At 42.7% G+C, this 16,958-nt stretch overlaps 1 protein-coding gene across 1 annotated transcript in view; it reads right to left on the reverse strand.

Annotated features, from left to right (window-relative positions):
• Positions 1-2,257: 2,257 nt before the first annotated feature.
• The window catches only part of UBR4 (ubiquitin protein ligase E3 component n-recognin 4), a 118,357-nt gene continuing 103,656 nt past the window's right edge, over positions 2,258-16,958 (reverse strand). The window contains exons 101-107 of the mRNA XM_065421477.1: positions 15,676-15,818; positions 14,686-14,811; positions 13,532-13,726; positions 11,117-11,341; positions 5,116-5,206; positions 4,002-4,164; positions 2,258-2,629 (exon numbers count right to left, since the gene is read on the reverse strand). Coding sequence (XP_065277549.1) covers positions 2,565-2,629; positions 4,002-4,164; positions 5,116-5,206; positions 11,117-11,341; positions 13,532-13,726; positions 14,686-14,811; positions 15,676-15,818 — 1,008 coding nt within the window. The 3' untranslated portion in view covers positions 2,258-2,564. The remainder of the gene's footprint in view (positions 2,630-4,001; positions 4,165-5,115; positions 5,207-11,116; positions 11,342-13,531; positions 13,727-14,685; positions 14,812-15,675; positions 15,819-16,958) is intronic.

Consider the following 16,958-nt stretch of genomic DNA (forward strand, 5'->3'; position numbering starts at 1 on the left):
TTTGTTGTTGACGGACGCATTATTTTTTAAGCAGCAGCAGTGCCCGGCGGGCTAACTCTGCATAGATGAAAAGGAAACGTGATGCTTCTACCACAGAGCCATGTGAAAATACATAATGAGCAGGTAGAGCACCAACTCTGTTTACACTGGCAATTCACCCCCAAGCTTTGCTAAACCACAAGAAGAGTACACCTTGTTCAGGGCAAAATCTGCCAAACATTATACAACGAAGACACAGACAAATAAAACCGTAGTCCATTTACAGATGGAAAGCTCGGGAAATTAGGCTGTGGGCTCTATTTATTGCTGGAGGGCAAAAATGGAATGGAAAAGAATATGGCTTTTTGATAACATTACAGCACGACATGTGGCAATAGTAAGCAGTGGTTAATTTCCTTCATAGCATTGGCAGATGATAAACAATGTTTTGTAGCGGTTACATTTTAATCATGAGCTCAGCTAATAAATAGGCTCCTTTTTTGTGAGGTGGGCAGTCTAAATGCAGTAGTAACACTGACATTTTTGTACCTGGTTCCTTAGATGCCATGACGACTGGCACATTAGAATCACAGAAAGCCGAAGCTGACGTGAACAGCAGCACAGATTTGGGTTCTTGATACAAGCTGAGTCTTGCTTTCTACAAGTTACTCTCAAACATTCTCACGAATTTCTTAATTATGCTGGCGTGAAAGGTCCTTTCCTTTCGCAAGAAATTGGACTTTAGCAGCATCTGACTCCTGACGGCAATACACAGGGGTGCATCTGAAGCAGTACTGAACCATACTGGTGCTGGAGTTGTACTAGATTTTTTTTTTTTTTTTTGGGTATTAGATTTGACAGTAAAAGCAGACTTGAGACTGTGAAGTCTGTCCTTGTAAGTGCTCTGCAAAGAAGAGGAGATTCTCATCTCTGGTCTAGTGCTTCCCCAGCGGTTAATCTCCCCAACTGCACAGAACTATTACACTGCACTAGCCTTGTTAACAGGCAGCTATGTTGAGACAGACTTCCTTAGAATACTTAATTCTCCACCCTTGCTATCAGTGCCTTACAGAGCAAGGAAGATCTATAGATAGACAGAGCTTAGTTTATCCCTCTGAAACGTCCCTTGCATTTCTCTTGAGATATTTTGCCTTGATTTATTCTTAGTAAACAACCCCACTGTTCCATTGGCTATTCTGTACTCCAACCCCGCCCCCATGAATCTAATCCGACAATTGGAACTGGACTGAGCACCCAGAGACACCTCCCATGGAGGTGGGTGAGAAAACGCAGTGTTCCACCACCCGTCGTCTTATCAATACATGCCCAAGGCTAATAATGGCATCAGATGGTCTGCTCAGTTATTCAGTCTCTGAACTACTGCTGACTGGTCACCCAATGCTAAGGTATGGGACTGAGTCTGATTCGCTGAAATTCAAGTTCATACAGAGACAGAAGGCTGGGGAAAGCTTTATTGGATTCCAGGTTAACCAGACTGAAGCTGGTTACACGACAGCAGAGATGATGGCAAAGGGACGTTACCAGCATGCATAACTTGCTGAGAAGAGCCAAGGCTGTGTTCAAAGAGACTGATGCCTGGATTCAAGCTAGGGTACACACCACAGAAGCCTGATACCATTAAAAGGATTGGCAGCCATCTTGACAGGCCTACTTTGTCCATTCCCCACATGGTTCTCAAAGGAATCAAAACTTTATCAGATACTAAGGAACAGGTTTTAATTGCAAAAATGTCCCATTTCCTTAACTCTATCCCCTGTATAGGTGAGATCTCCCTGTATGGCAAATTACCCAACCCACTAGTGTGCATTCTTGTTTTGAAGACAGCCCTAGAGTGAATGGAATCTAGAAAGACCTCAGTACACAAAACATGCATCAATCATTTATAATATTAAATCCCAGCAGGCTCAATGAAAGGAGAAACACACAAGGCGTTAAGAGAAATCACTGCAGTGGTGAAAGCGATCCTCTCTTCAGAATAACGATGAGGGAATCGCATAACATGCTGTCCTTGCATTCCATAGACCTCAAACACCCCAAAGAGAGAAAATCTGTTTTATACTGTACGAAAAGTGAGTCAGTAAATGTAGCGTCACAAACTGAGTCCTTGACCACTACGACTCTGTTGGTTTTTACATGCTCCTCATCCACGCTATGGGCTGAAAAGAGAAACAGCCCTGAACCCGAGTGAACTGCAGTAACAAAGGAGCTCTGGTGTTTAGGCTGTCACTGCCTGGTTAAATTACTAGTCAAACCCACCTTGACCTTTTGTGTTTAATTTATTTAATTTCAAAGAGGTGCACACTAAAAAGTGTTAAGATTCACTGGCTGGGATTCCTCAGTCTGTACAAGTTCCTTCGATCGCCTGGAATACACAAGGCTTTATATATAGAAGCACTGAAATACCAGATAAAACAAGAAGCCTAAATGCCAAATCACTCCAAGAAAAAAAAAAAAAAAGTGTAGAAAATGCAGCACTACTTGGGGGAGGGAAAGACTGCACAAGGAGGAACACACAGAGATGGAAGGCAAGCTACTGTAGATCTTTGCAAGTTGCTTCTCTGGGCTCAGGGAATGGAGTTCAAAAGATCCTTGAGGAAGCTGTCAGGGTCGTTGATTTCTGATAATAGTCCTGAAAAAATAGCACAGATAAGTTAGTCAGGAGCTGCCTGCCCTTCTGAATCACCAGGCATCTTTTGCCATCAGGACACCTAGCGCTGGATTCAGAAGGCAGGCAAGCTACAACTCATCACAGACCAGCCACTCAGAATACTGTTTTAAAGCAAACATATGCCAGGCTGAGATCTGTGAACAGCAGACCCATGTCAATCAAGTTGGCTAACAGACTCACAAGGCCTGAAGAGAGCAGTCAGTGCCAACCCCTAATGTAGACAAGCAAAGCTGCTATTTGTACCAGTGCAGTTTACCAGGGCAAATGGCAGCGTACAGCGGTTTATCCTGCCTATATGAAAGGTTTGCACTGGTGCAGCTACACCAATGACTGGGACTGATGGCTAAACTGGGGATTTCAGTCATGGCCTCATTTTAGGTGCAACAAGTTCAGTCTGGTGCTTAACTTCACAACCTACCTACAGAAGTGATGTACAAAGGCCAGGAAATATTGGCACTACACATACATTTAGAAGCTGATGCAGAAGAGTGGGGGAGCATCGGTAGCACAGATAGTGCAGTCAAAAAGTTATTTGAGGAGAGTGGCATCTTCTGCTAAGAGGCTGGATGATGAGTAATAATGACTGCTAACTAGTAAGGACAGGAGTTGGGCAGGATAAATTGCTTAAGAGTAGCTCCCCAGTAAGTGAGTTTCTCTGGTTTCCTGGAGATATGGATCCTGGGGAAGCGGTACCCTATCAAATACTTACAGACTTATAAAAACTAGGGAGAATCCTACAAAATATAAACCAACTTAAACAGCAGCAAGATGGCCTTGTGGAAGACCACTCTATGTTAAACAATTCCACTCCTATGGCTTGTTTTACATTTCGTTTGTTCCTTATGTTTAAATGAATACAGGAACATTGTTGCTTAGAAGTTCATCTGTTCCTGTTAATTCCTCCACAATCCTCTTTTGAAATTGGAATCATCTGCTGTAGTAATTGTGTCATATTACAAACTCAGCTGTGGAAGCAGCAGCAGCATATATATCCTACAACATTCTTCATTGGCGGATCTCAAAGCCCTTTACAAAGATAAGTCTCATTTATCTCCATTTTGCAGATGGGGAAATGGCAGAAGGTTAATTTTTAGGAAATAAGTGTATTTCACCCACACATCCCTACAGAGGTGAATGCAGATTGCAGAGAGAAACAGAAGACTCTCCAAAAAGAATGCTTTTCCAAGTGACCTAGGAGGCACCAGGTGCTCTAAGGTCCCGTCATTCCCCCCACCTCCCTCACACACATTTCTATAAGCAAGTTACATAAATTACATATTTCCAGTCATGAGTTACACCAAAACAACCTTTAAAAGGTAAAGTTAATACTGACCAGCCACATCCAAAAATTCAGAAAAGGTTTCAACTGGCATAAACTCCTCCTGGAAAGTTTTCAGGGCCTTGTCTGCAGCTTCATGTATTGGCATATCATTGTGTCGGATAAATTCAGCCAGAGAGTAGGACCAGCCTCCCTCTGTGTTACTGGTAGGCACCTTCTACAAGGAGGAGAAAAGGGACAAGTCAGTTTGTTTTAGCCTGTAGAATAATAAACCCGTTAGAAAACGGACAGACAAGGTGGGTGTGGGAACATCTTTTATTGGACCAACTTCTGATGGTGAACGAGACAAGCTTTCGAGTTCTACAGAGCTCAGATTCAGGTCTGGGAAAGGTACTCAGAATGTCACAGCTAAATACATGGTCAAACAGTGCTGTGAGTTCAATAACCTGATGCCTCATGTTAAAAATGTTAGTTCATTCTGAAGCCTTGCCTTTGGGCTGAGATTTCCTGTCTCCTGTAAACATGCCACACAGGAAAGGCGCCTAATACTCAGATTTTCTATTCTTCTCGTATAGAGTTTTAAAAAGCACCCGAGAGTTTTCCTTCTCCACCTCACCCTATTTAAAGGTCTGCTTTCTTTGGGGAGAGAGCTATATGTTAACTGGGCTTTGCTTTTACACTTTCCAAAAGAAGAGTGCATCTTATCAATCCCTCTCTATCCCTTCTGTGCAGGGTCAGACACCCCAAGCAGTGTCCAAGGCCAGGACTTCCTTCCCACCCCAGCAACTAAGGCTATTCCAACCATTTGCTCTAGTGCAGAATTGGAAACAATGCCTGAACAGAAGACAGAAAAACAGGAAGAGAAACAGGGGGTGGGGTGGGGGGGAGGGGGAGAGAGAGAGAGAGAGCGGGGCTGTAAATCATAAGGCCTTACTACTTCAGTTGGACAACAGCTGGGGAGAGGGGTGATCACAGATGGACAGACTTTGTACCACCCCTCCTGTTCCCATGAGCAAGCAGAGTCTGAAATTTAGAAGGGATTTAAAGCCCGGCCTACCCTTCAAAGGAACAGAGCAGACTGATTTTAACAGCATCCATAAAAACAAAACAAAAAACAAAACAAAAAAACCCAAACAAACCAACAACCTTGATTCCAGACAGACCTTACCTTGAACATGTTGTAAATGAGATCTACTAGGGCCCAGAAGAGAAGGCCAGAGCGATATGCTGAATACTCCTTCACTGCTTTATCTGTCAGTCTTGGAAGAAAATGAAATCAAGCTCTGAGTTAATCACTTTACTCTGCTTTGTAACTCGTTTGATGAATAGCATGAATGCTGTAACAGCCAAAAGCCTATCAATAATACAGATGGGAAATGGTTTTGTGAATAAGCACTGTTCTGTGCTTTAGCATGTGGAACAAACATTTGCATTACCATGCCGGTCTAGGCTTAGACCTCTGTGCACTGTGATTCATAGCACTTGTAAATTGCTTTACAAGCTGTAACTAAACTCTGAGGTGGGGATGCCAACAACACTCCCTTTTACAGAAGTGGAAAATGGGCACGAGGGAGAAACACTCCCCCAAAGCCACAGAGCAAGTCAGTGGCAGAGCTGGAAAAAGAATGACTCAATCTCCAGTCTAATGCTCATTCTCCTCAACCATGCTGCCCCTCTTATTCAGTGGCTCTGAAACAATGAATAATTATGGTACTTGTGCTTGAACCTTATCAGCAGGCAGTCTACATCCTTTACATAGATAAAGAGCCTGACACTCAGCTGTCGTTTTGACTGGAATATTTGCCACCTTTTAAAAACTCCTAAACAAGTCTTTTTAAGAGCAGCGTATTAACACCAGAGGGGCTTGACCCTGGTCAGTTTTAAGCCAGTTAAAATGACACTTAACTTGAAACTTGTAATTAATTGTTTTCAATGTATTATATTTACAGTGCTAGAGCTGCGCCTGAATCCCCCACCAAGTTTTGGAGTTTTGACAGTCTCCTGTCACTTGTGAAAGATTCAGACATGTTAAGAACACATGGAGTGACTAACCATACAGAGGGAAAGAGGGAGAGGGACTGTATATAAAGTGCTGTCAAATGACCACAGAAAAAAATGTCTAGTTACGTAGTCTGGCAGGTATTCCAGGTACTTTTAGAAAATCATTCAGACAAGTGAGAGTTGAACTGAGTCCTTCAAAGACACTGAACATTTAGAATAACACTTTGACTGATGGATAGACATTTGGAAGCCTGTGGAGGTGGCCAAATCCAGGGTTCAAGCTGAATCCATACTGTGTCTGTTTAGCTGTCTCAGAAAGGGACACATTCCATGCAAAGATGTACTCAGTAATAAAGTGTTGCTGAAAAACTCCAGTGAAATATTTCCATTTCTGTCAGATTACATCACACTCCCTGGCCCCCCAAAGGAGAAAAACCCACCAGTGACTGTGGGAATTTCCATCTCTGGTCAGACTCTGACTGTCTAGTATTGTCCCAAGAGTCCTCCTAAACTTGTTTTCAACACTCCAGTAACTGGAGAAGTGCTATATACCGTTAAGAGGGGGGAAAAGACAGGGATCGTCTTAGCTAAGAGGAAAAATTAAGCTAATCACCAATAACCCCTGGCAAGGTGGGATGTATTGCCAACACTCCTAATGGATTTGGAATTTTCTTGCATAATTTGTATAGGTACATCTGCCTTATTTCATCACATACTGATCCCGTTTGCCACTTTAAAGTTTAGAGACGTCTCCCTCCCCGTACTGTACAGATTTACAAACAGTTCATCTGCCACTGCTGTGGATCAGCAAGAGACAAAAGGGCATCCTCAGATTACGTACACAGCTAAAGTCCACCAAAGGTATAGGTCTTGCTTCATACACTGAGATTGTTTTATAAGCCATGTGTGTGTCAAAGAGACGTTCCCTCTCCTTATAACATGTGCTTTGTAGGTGGGAGCCTGCTTGTGCGGCTAGACTCAATTATTTAAAGAAAAACCAATTAGTAAAGGTGGCTAAATTTCCACGGGAAGAAGAGCAACTTAGAGTGAGGCTAATTCTGGATTCCCAAATAGTGTTGAGACAGAATTTCTTTTTATTTAAATGGTTTTGATATAATTGGACTCTGTTCCTTTAATTGAAAACTAAAAGGCCCTTGTGGGTTAAGTCTATGTAGCTGCCATCTGGAATGGCTACTCAATACAATAGCTGCTATATTTGCATTAACGTAAGCTGGTTCAGGCTCATCAGCTACGCATGGATTTCCAGCTGCAAGTTAGACATTAGCAGTTTGGAAGCCTCACTTCTCTCATGAATATTTTACAAAGGTTAAAGTCAGGAGCACGGAAAAAAATCCAAAAGATCCCGCCACTACCACCCCTCCAAATTTCACATAGATCCACACTGCGAATCATGTGTTTATAGGGTTTTTCTTGCTAAAACTCTTGGTTCAATAATAACCTAACACACGAGGCCCACTAGTCGAATCTTTTCCTGGCACTGGACTAAAGGCTAAAATTTTCTAAAGTGCCTCACTGTCTGTACTGATTCTTTTAGCATTATCAGCAACCTCTGAGCCTCAATCAGGGGTGTCAATAGGAGATGCACGTGCTCATCACCTCTGAGGATCAGGTCCTTTGGTACCATTGACAATTAAATTGTGACCCTTGTAGCTCCTGGATGGGAATGGGTTAGAGCGGTTCCTAATTTTTCTCTGGCTGGACGTGGACGATATTGTTGGGCAATGGCTTAAGGGACTTGCAAACGCTCTCATGTGGGATATGGTAGGTTTCTGGTTTTGCCCTCACTATACGCGACAGTGAGACACAATGGGATGCATTCCATCAGCCCCATAGAGCGATCCCAGTTGGCTTTCCCTGTATGTGACTGAAACGTAATCAGAACAAAGTGATGCTGAGCAGCTGGAGGAAACACCCAGCCAGAGGAGGTGGCACAGGTGATATTTGCTCTTACTTGAGTGGGTGGTGCATGTACCTTTGTTACTAAGAATTGCAATCAAGGGACGCTACTAGATCCTCAGTTGCTTCTAGATACACAAACAGCAGCAGTAGCGAAGTGCTTTTCTCCCCATCTTCACTTGGAAAGGAGACTGCATCCTGGCCCCTTACACATGCCTTTGTCCCCTCCAGATTAGATTGTTCAATTGTGCTCTGTATGGTGTTATTCTTAAAAAGTACCCAGGAACTTCAGCTAGTGCAGAATGCAGCAACCTGCTTATTGTGCTTTGTCCTACACACGGAGCACGTACACTCTGCTCCAGAAACTGCACTGGCTTCCAGTTAGGTTTAGCATAAAATGTAAGGTGCTGGTTTTAACTTAAAAATCATATTAGTGCATTAAAGGCCACCATATCTCCATGTTCCATCCCAACAGCTAAGGTCAGCTAGGACCCTCAGACAAACCTAGGGACTTTTTGCTTATCTGAGGGGTTGAGTGTAATCAGTTGAATACTCTGAAATTCTCTCCCAAACAAAGGGGAAGAGAGAGCTCTTGAATAAACCTTGCCCTGAATGCTATCCTGTCATTGAGGCTTTTCGGCAGGGTAGATGGATGTAGAATTCTTGCTATTCCCATTTCAAGATGCTTGTATTGTATATAGTCTCAGAAATATTTGACAGGTGCACTAAATACACTGGAAAAAGGAAAAAAAAAACAAGTTACTTTCTCCGGGGGTTTTCAGCAGCATTAAACCAATGAGACACCCATATCAACTCACTGCAGGACTTTGCTTTTTCTAGACTCTTTTGTAGACTGGGTGAAAGCCTGCAACTTTCACACAGTCTTAGTTGTAAGGTGGTTGTGCTGAAGGCAGCCTGCCAGAGAATGTCTCCTACAGTAAGGCTGTGTCTACACTGCCACTTTCAGCACTAAAATTTTAGTTGTTCAAGGGTGTGGAACCCCCCCGAGAGACAAAAGTTTTAGCGCTGAAAAGCGCCAGTATAGACCGTGCTTTATTGCCAGGAGCCGCGCTCCCGCGATAAAGCTACCACCGCTCGCTCAGGGTGTTTTTGTTTTTTGTTTTAAATCGCCAGGAAAGCTCTCCCCCGGCGATAACGCGTGTCTACACTGCCCGTGTCACAGCACTGCCGCGGCCGCGCTGTAACGTGGGCAGTGTAGACATACCCTTAACCTACTTTTCAAGAACTCCAGAGCAGAAGTGGTGGAAATGGATAGTGGGCATGAATCAAGGGCAGGTTTAGCATGAACAACAGAAACAAAGAAATCAATACTGTGGACTAATGTCTAGTCTAGAAGACAAGGCTAGAAGACCACTTCAATGCTATTCAAATGACTCAAACACACTCTTTAGCAGTCTGCTGGGTTGTGTGCTGCTGCACCTAAATGACTTTTACCAGGCATGTGATTATGGGGCAGACTACTGGAAGAATGACTGATCAGTCATCTTAATGGACATTTCCCAAAATAGAATCATTTTATTCTTAATTATGAATTATTATTTAGAATGACACCTTTGGAAATTGCAATCTGAATTCCCTCGGCCCCCCTTCTTGGAAACAAACAGTTTTTCGTCCACCAAGCAGGGGCAGTCGTTTGTTGTTATAGTATTGCTCAAATGCTTGATTGCTAATATTGTGGGCGGGGGGGGGGGGGAGGGGGAGAGAAGAGGGGGAGTTGTTAAAGGAAGCCTAATCTGCTTTTGTGGTGTGGTTTCAGGAGAGAAGTTAGAAGGCTCAAAAATTGATCTAAACTTGTCAGGATCACTTGAATGCTTCACTGACCTGATCTTTCATGTTCTGGTTATAGTTATCTATAGGTTTGGACCATGTCAGTTAAGTGAGCTACAGCTGACAGTTTCTTAAATTGCAGTTCAACAAGTTAAACTGAACGGCTTCCTTTAGGAGAGAAGGAAATAAAAGATGAGTCCTTGGAGTTTAAACCTTCTTTTAATTCCTTCACACAGCCTTCTTAGCAGATTTTCTCTGATAAATCAGCCAAGTGTTACCACCTCAGCACCCAACACCACCCACTAATTAGCCAGCACCATTGCATAAAGCAACAATGCTGTCTCATCGATTGTAACTTCCCAGTTCTCATCTACTTGATTCTCCTCTCAATGAGATCATCCTAGAAATAGATAAATTCTTTGGGATTGAATATGTAAAGCAGGTTATACTATTAAAAGCAATCTCCCTGGGAAAAATCTGTGTGTACTAATTTAACCTATTGGTAGCAGGACCAATTCTGACCATAGGGAAGACAGCAGAAGAAACTCCATGTGCATAAATGCATCATAACGAGTGCATATAATTATATATGTGCCTGCCTCCATCCACACAGATTTAAATGCAAACATATATAGAAAAGATTCATTTTGACTATTCCAAAAAATAAATATTCCTTTGTTTAGCACCAGACTAGAGCTGTTAAACAATTAAAAAAATTAATCACAATTAATCATAGTAAAAAAAGATAAACAAAAAGTCGAAGCATGAAAGAGCATACCAATGTTTAGCATATCTGGCCCGTAAATACCTTGCAACGCCAGCTACAGTGCCTGTTCTCACTTTCAGGTGACATAGTAAAAATAAGTAGTGGGCAGCAGTATCTCCCGTAAATGTAAACAAACTTGTTTGTCTTCGCGATTGGCTGAACAAGAAATAGGACTGAGTGGACTTGTAGGTTCTAAAGTTTTACATTGTTTTGTTTTTAAGTGCAGTTATGTAAAAAAAAAAAAAAAAAAATCTACGTTTAAACTGCACTTTCATGATAAAGAGTTTCCACTAAAGTGCTTGTATGAGGTGAATTGAAAAATACCATTTCTTTTGTTTATCTTTTTTATAGTGCAAATATTTGTAATAAAAAATATCAACTGAGCACTGCACACTTTGTATTCTGTGTTGCAGATACTGAAATCAATATATTTGAAAATACAGAAAACATCCAAAAATATTTATACATTTATATTGGCATTCTATTACTGTTTAAAAGTGTGGCTAAAACGGCAATTAATTTTTTTAATCAAGTTAATTTGTTTTGAGTTAATCACTTGAATTAACTGTGACTAATTGACAGCACTACACCAGACATGTTGCTATGCAGCTCAAACAACTAGGACGGTAACACCAGTAAGTTCACTGGGCAGCTTCTGAGTGAATGGAAGGGTGGAAAAGCGGTGAGGATTACTGACCTGCTGGCTCCCCCTGGTGACACCACACGTGCATGTGCAATAACCAGCAGCCTCCTGAGGATCTCGACCCGCATGGCTTTCCACTTCTCTGGGGGCAAGATGTGTAGTGCCAGAACTGTGTAGTAATGGGGCCCATCCACCTCAAAGGCACTCTCCACCCATTTCTCCTTGGGATGCTCCATAAAACTCTGGAGGTTCTTTTCCTCTCTGGAAGTTGCTCGGGTTCTGGAATACAAGGGAAGAGTGAATAACTAGCCCAGGCAGTGTGCTCTGTTATGTGCAACCCAGTACTCTACAAAGCACTTTGAGATGTGTGTGTATGAGAAGCACTACACAACCAACCAACATTTTATTTCCTAACTGGAGTCCGTTTCCACCCAAATGTCTCCTTTGTCTCAGATTTTCCAAACACACACTTAGTGGTTGCAGACTAGCTTTTCCCTCCAGCAGTACAAAGCAGCAGAAAGGTTCCCAAGGCAACCCATCTCTCTTTCCACTAGAGGGCAATGTTTATTAAAAAAATCCCTTCCCTTTTGGGGGTCTGGGGGAAGAATCAGATGCCAGCCACTTCAGCCAGAAGAGCTAAAATAACCAATCCCACAGGCAGCACTTAACCCCACTTAACCATAGATTTTTCCATGGCTAGATCTTTGTATCAGTTTGTGCTATTTATCCCTCCCTATAGTAATCAAGGGTAAGATATAGGCCAACATGAGAAACAAAGATACACGTTATGAACACTCCTTTGTATTCCACTCTCATGAGGGAATCAAAAACATAACTATATCACAGCCTACAGCTGTACAGACAACCTGAGCTAAGAGATTCGTGGGCCCTGTACCCAGTGATCATAAAATGCCACAACCCAATGCACTGACTCGATGAGAATGAGGCTGCCTGCTAGGTATTATCCAGCATTTTGAAATTAATAACAAACCCCTATAATCAAATGAGTGATAAATCAGTATCCCCAGCAGATATGAATTGTCTGTAGGTTGTCAATGGTATGTGCATTTCTCATTGGCTGCATTCCATAGCTGATCTTAGTTGGTCAGCAACTGCAGGACTGTTAAACGCTGCTTTTAAAAGAATCATTTCAGCAGGCTGTATAACACATTCTTATACAAACTCATACAGCAGGGCTCTCAAATGCTGTCGAGCAGAGCTAGAAGATTACATAATTAGCTCCATTTGTCTTCCCACAAGGGAATTGGAGGAAAAAAACCACTGGAGTGTGGAGAAAAAGATATTAAAAGCAATACACAAATTGTGTCACTGCCCAAGTGTTGACTGCTCCAGGGATAGACAGGCTGTGGTTCCATTGCATTTGATTTGGAGTGACTCTGGAATAAAGGGCTTAGATTCTAAGATGCCTTGTCCAATTAATATTATCACCTTTGCTCTTTGCTACTGAAATAGGACAACTATGGACCTTACTTTTGTGCACCATTACCTCAAGCCCATTTGTTTAGAGACACTTTAGATGCTGGCTGTCTACATGTGTGTGCAGTTAGACATACTGACAGCTCAAATGGGGCTTGGAATTTAACTTTTGTAAAAATAAGCTTTTATATAAACTAAAATCAATAGAAATGTTTCTATTTTGTTTTTAAATTCCAATGGAGCAGACCATGTAGACATATAAACATTTCACTAAAGTATCAGCAACTCAAACCACAGTGCTAGTGTTTGAGAACTTGGAAGCAAAACAGACTAGTTTATTATCCAAGATCAGAGGTAAAAAGAAGGGAAGTTGTGAAAAATTTAAGTAGATTTACATTTTTCACAAACACAGGTGAGGGAATCGCTGGGGGGTTTTCACCAAAAATATGACAACCTGACAATATCTCTTTAATCTCTAATAAACTGAAAACCCTTTAACTCTGTCCAACGTAGAGATAATTATTGCACACAGAATGGAATTTGCTTTTGTTAAATCAGTCTCCAAATTCCATGATCACAAGCTGCTGTGTTTTCTGTGAAACACAGCTGTAACAACCCGCCATAAGGATTTAATTAATTTCCTTTTAAACCTTTGATGTGGTTTCCAACCTTTCCCATCACCTCCCTTGTAAACCAGATAGTATGCACTGTAGCACTAACACATCCTGCATGTGAGGTTCAGGGTCAAGGTTTCTCCTGTTCACTGCTCCAGTGTCAACTTGGAATGCAACCGTGTAGCGTTTCATACTCCAGAACTGCACCACTACTGCTGAGAGATTTATCTCCTTTCCCTCTGCCATCTTCCCTGTTCCCAACAAGCTGGTTAAGGCTTCCACCTCCCACAGCAATACCCAACAGGAGACTCCACCGGCAGCTGTGCATCCATTTATCATTTGGAGACCTGCCCTTGGAGATTCAGTCTGTCACTAACAGGAGGAAAGACAGCTAAGACACATAAAAAGAGATACTGACGTGTTAAGGACATAAAGCACAGTGTGAATTATATATGGAATGAGGTGTATGTTGCTCTCCCTTCCTCCTCCTCCGGTGTCCACACTGAATGACTGCTCCATAGCGAAACGGAGAAATAGTAGCTTAATGTCATGGACGTTGAGCTGGTAGGTGGGTTCCCGCTGCCCTGTGCACTCCTGGAGGTATGTGTTGTGTCTGGAGAAAAACAGTAATAGATTATATTGCATATGTATTCACTCCTTTGGGAATGCAGGTCAAAATTTTGACTCCCACACTGCAAACAAGTCAGAGCTCAGAATTAAAATGCAAATACCATCCCTTTGGATTAACACCGCAGAAAAGGGAGCTTTTTCATCTCTCTCGGGCAAATCCAATTCAGTGTGGGTTTCCTGAACATGAGCATCAGCACCGCTTCCCCACTGCAAGGCCCTGGGATGTGGTTCCTTGGCTGACATGGACTAGAAGTACAACTGATTCTAATATCTAGCACAACATTACAAATGCAAAGGATAGGACTAGATGGCTTAGGGAATTGGTAATAGGATACGGACTGCTAGCAATTCAGCCCAATTGCAAGTACTAAACTTCCTTAAAAATACAATGCAGAGTGGAGATTCAACAAAGCCTTAGAGTGATTAAAAACAGAGCCAAAACACAAAGGTCAATAAACACTCAGTAATTCAGTGAGAGAGCTGTGTACAGCTTCTTTGCAGCTATCACTAACACACCAGTGCTTGGAGATGGGTTCTTTTTGGGAGAGAGGTCCAAAAATCTCCAGCAGCAAGGAGTTCATTTCTTAGCAGAGACAGATACCAACCCTGCAATGCCAGCAATCAGGGCTTACTAACCATAAGGGTTGCTGTGATGTTGATGATTATAATTTTGGGCTCAGCTAGTGGTGGATGTGTTTTTCATGTTTCTACCTTACCAGTCTGTGCAAGACGGCACAATATGTTACATGTGGTACTTTAATTTGGAACGTCACTGATAGACAGGGAGTGGTGTAGACTCTGGCGATCAGTAATGGCTCCTAGTTGTTTGTAGCACTGGAAACTCCATTTGGAGCTTATAGTCAAACTTGTTAACATGTAGTAACTCCCCAGCTCATCTATTTTGAATACAAACCACCACTAAGAGTAATATTCTATACTCACCTTGCTAAGCAGGTTGCAAAAGCAGACTCTGGTACACGGGGCCCCCACACTGGGAGAAGACCATTGCACTTGGTGTTGGCATTTTGTAGAGCTGCACTCTCCCATTCTTCCCGGCCACGAGCCAGTCTGTATTGACAAAGAGGTTATACACAGAGGGGTTACAATTATTTAAGCTTTTGTCTAATACCACCAGCACCCCACTCTCCTGGATTTTTTTTTTTTTTTTTTTAATGGAGATATCCCATCTCCTAGAACTGGAAGGGACCTTGAAAGGTCATCGAGTCCAGCCCCCTGCCTTCACTAGCAGGACCAAGTACTGATTTTGCCCCAGATCCCCAAGTGGCCCCCTCAAGGATTGAACTCACAACCCTGGGTTTAGTAGGCCAATGCTCAAACCACTGAGCTATCCCTCCCCCCCCTGGATCTTATACAGTGCTCTTCATCCATAGAGCTCAAAATGCTTTACAAAAGGAGGTCAGTATCATTATCCCCATTTTACAGATAGGGAAACTGAGGCACAAAAAGGGAACATGAATCACCCAAGATCACCCAGCAGGCCAGTGGCTAAGCTGGGACTAGAACCGAGACCTCAGAGTTCTAATCCAGCACTGGCCACGCTGCCTCCCATTACTCTAAGCATTTAAGGTGCCACCGGACTCCTTGTTATTACTCTAAGCAGTAAATGAAAAGGGTGGCACTCCATAGTTGCTTAGTTCCATCAACACCCTTTATAAACAGGGCTTTCCAACTTCACAGCACCATGCACTGATTTTAGTTAATGTTTGAAATTACCGCACTAAGGAGGCCATAATAAAGTTGGAGGACAGCAGCTGTTGGATGGATGATGGAACAATGATCTCTGGATAAGCATGTTCATGCTGAGTTGCATTTTGTATTGTGTTGGATGTTTAAGGGACATTAAATGCATATACAAAGCACCATGATAGGTAACTTCAAGCACAATGACCCAAGAGACTGATCAGACCGTACCTCACAGCTGCAAGATGACAGTCGTAATGGACAATGTTGAAATGAGAGACCGTGCTGTATCCCTGCTGCTTTCGGGGCTTGTTCTCAAACTCTTCGAGGGCAACCCGCTTGGTGAAAGTGTAAATACCCAGAACCTTTGTAGGCTGTAACAAACCAAAGCTTTATTAGAGATGAATAAAGTCCTACTTGAATTGTCAAAAAATTGCAGATGAGTTGCGGGCAAGACATGGAAAATTGTGGAAAAGTAATAATGAACCTTATTATTTGTGGTGATAAAGTCCATTATTACTTTCCCGCTATTTTCTGCTGTCAGCTGTCCGGGACTGAGAGTGGGGCTGGGGCCCCCGCTGTCAACTGCCCAGGGCTGACAGCAAAGGCTCCTGCTCTTAGCCCCAGGACAGCCAGGACTCCTACTGTCAGGCCCCCATGGTGGGCCTCCTGCTTTCAAAACTGTGGTGGAAGCTTAATATTGCGGAATCTGCCATTTTTGCAATATTGCAAGTTACGTAGGCCCTTAGAGATGAACTATTTGCACCTGCAAGCATTTAGTGGCTTGCCACTCATTCAAGAGTTAACTGGCCCATATCTACAGGAAGGTATTAGGGTCAAACAAGCTTTTCCCAAGCATCCACTCACCAATTCATGTTTCCCACCTGGGAAGGGGAATCATGGAGACAATTAAGAAGTTAGGACTACATTATAAATTGGAGACAGAAGCCTCTTGGCAAAACATGCTCCTAGCAGAAGAGATGGGTGCAGATTACATTCTGCTGAGCCTATATCACTCCAGCTAAGAGCAGAGACTTCTAACCTGCACTTTATACTGAAAATAGAAGCAAACCACAGAAGATACGTAACATTAAAATCCATTATTAAGACTTGCACCAAGGTAAGTGAACGACCTAGGTGGGGCCCTTCACTAAGGGTTAGCTATGGTTTCAAAGAGTTTTTTGTATTTGCATTTTTTGTACTATTCCCCTCCACGGCACCTGTGCAGGAGGGATTGTTACTAAAGCTGGGTCCTACATGAGATCTTCAGGAGCCTAACTCCTTACTGGAAATAAACATCTCATCCCCTTTTCCTTCAGAATTAGATACACAGGAGCTAAGCTTTGTGGGGACAACCAGCTCAGTTTCATGCAGATGGTGAGGGGAAGCCAGAGAAGAGATTTAACGAGCACCAGCCTCATTTCCAAAGTTCAGCAGAGAACTACTGATCCCAGGAACAAAACCTGAGATCACCTGGCCCTACAGTGTCACAGCATCAAGTCTCTGTCAGGCAC

This window comes from Emys orbicularis, chromosome 22 (assembly GCF_028017835.1).
Source record: "Emys orbicularis isolate rEmyOrb1 chromosome 22, rEmyOrb1.hap1, whole genome shotgun sequence".
In the NCBI taxonomy this organism is placed as follows: Eukaryota; Metazoa; Chordata; order Testudines; family Emydidae; genus Emys; species Emys orbicularis.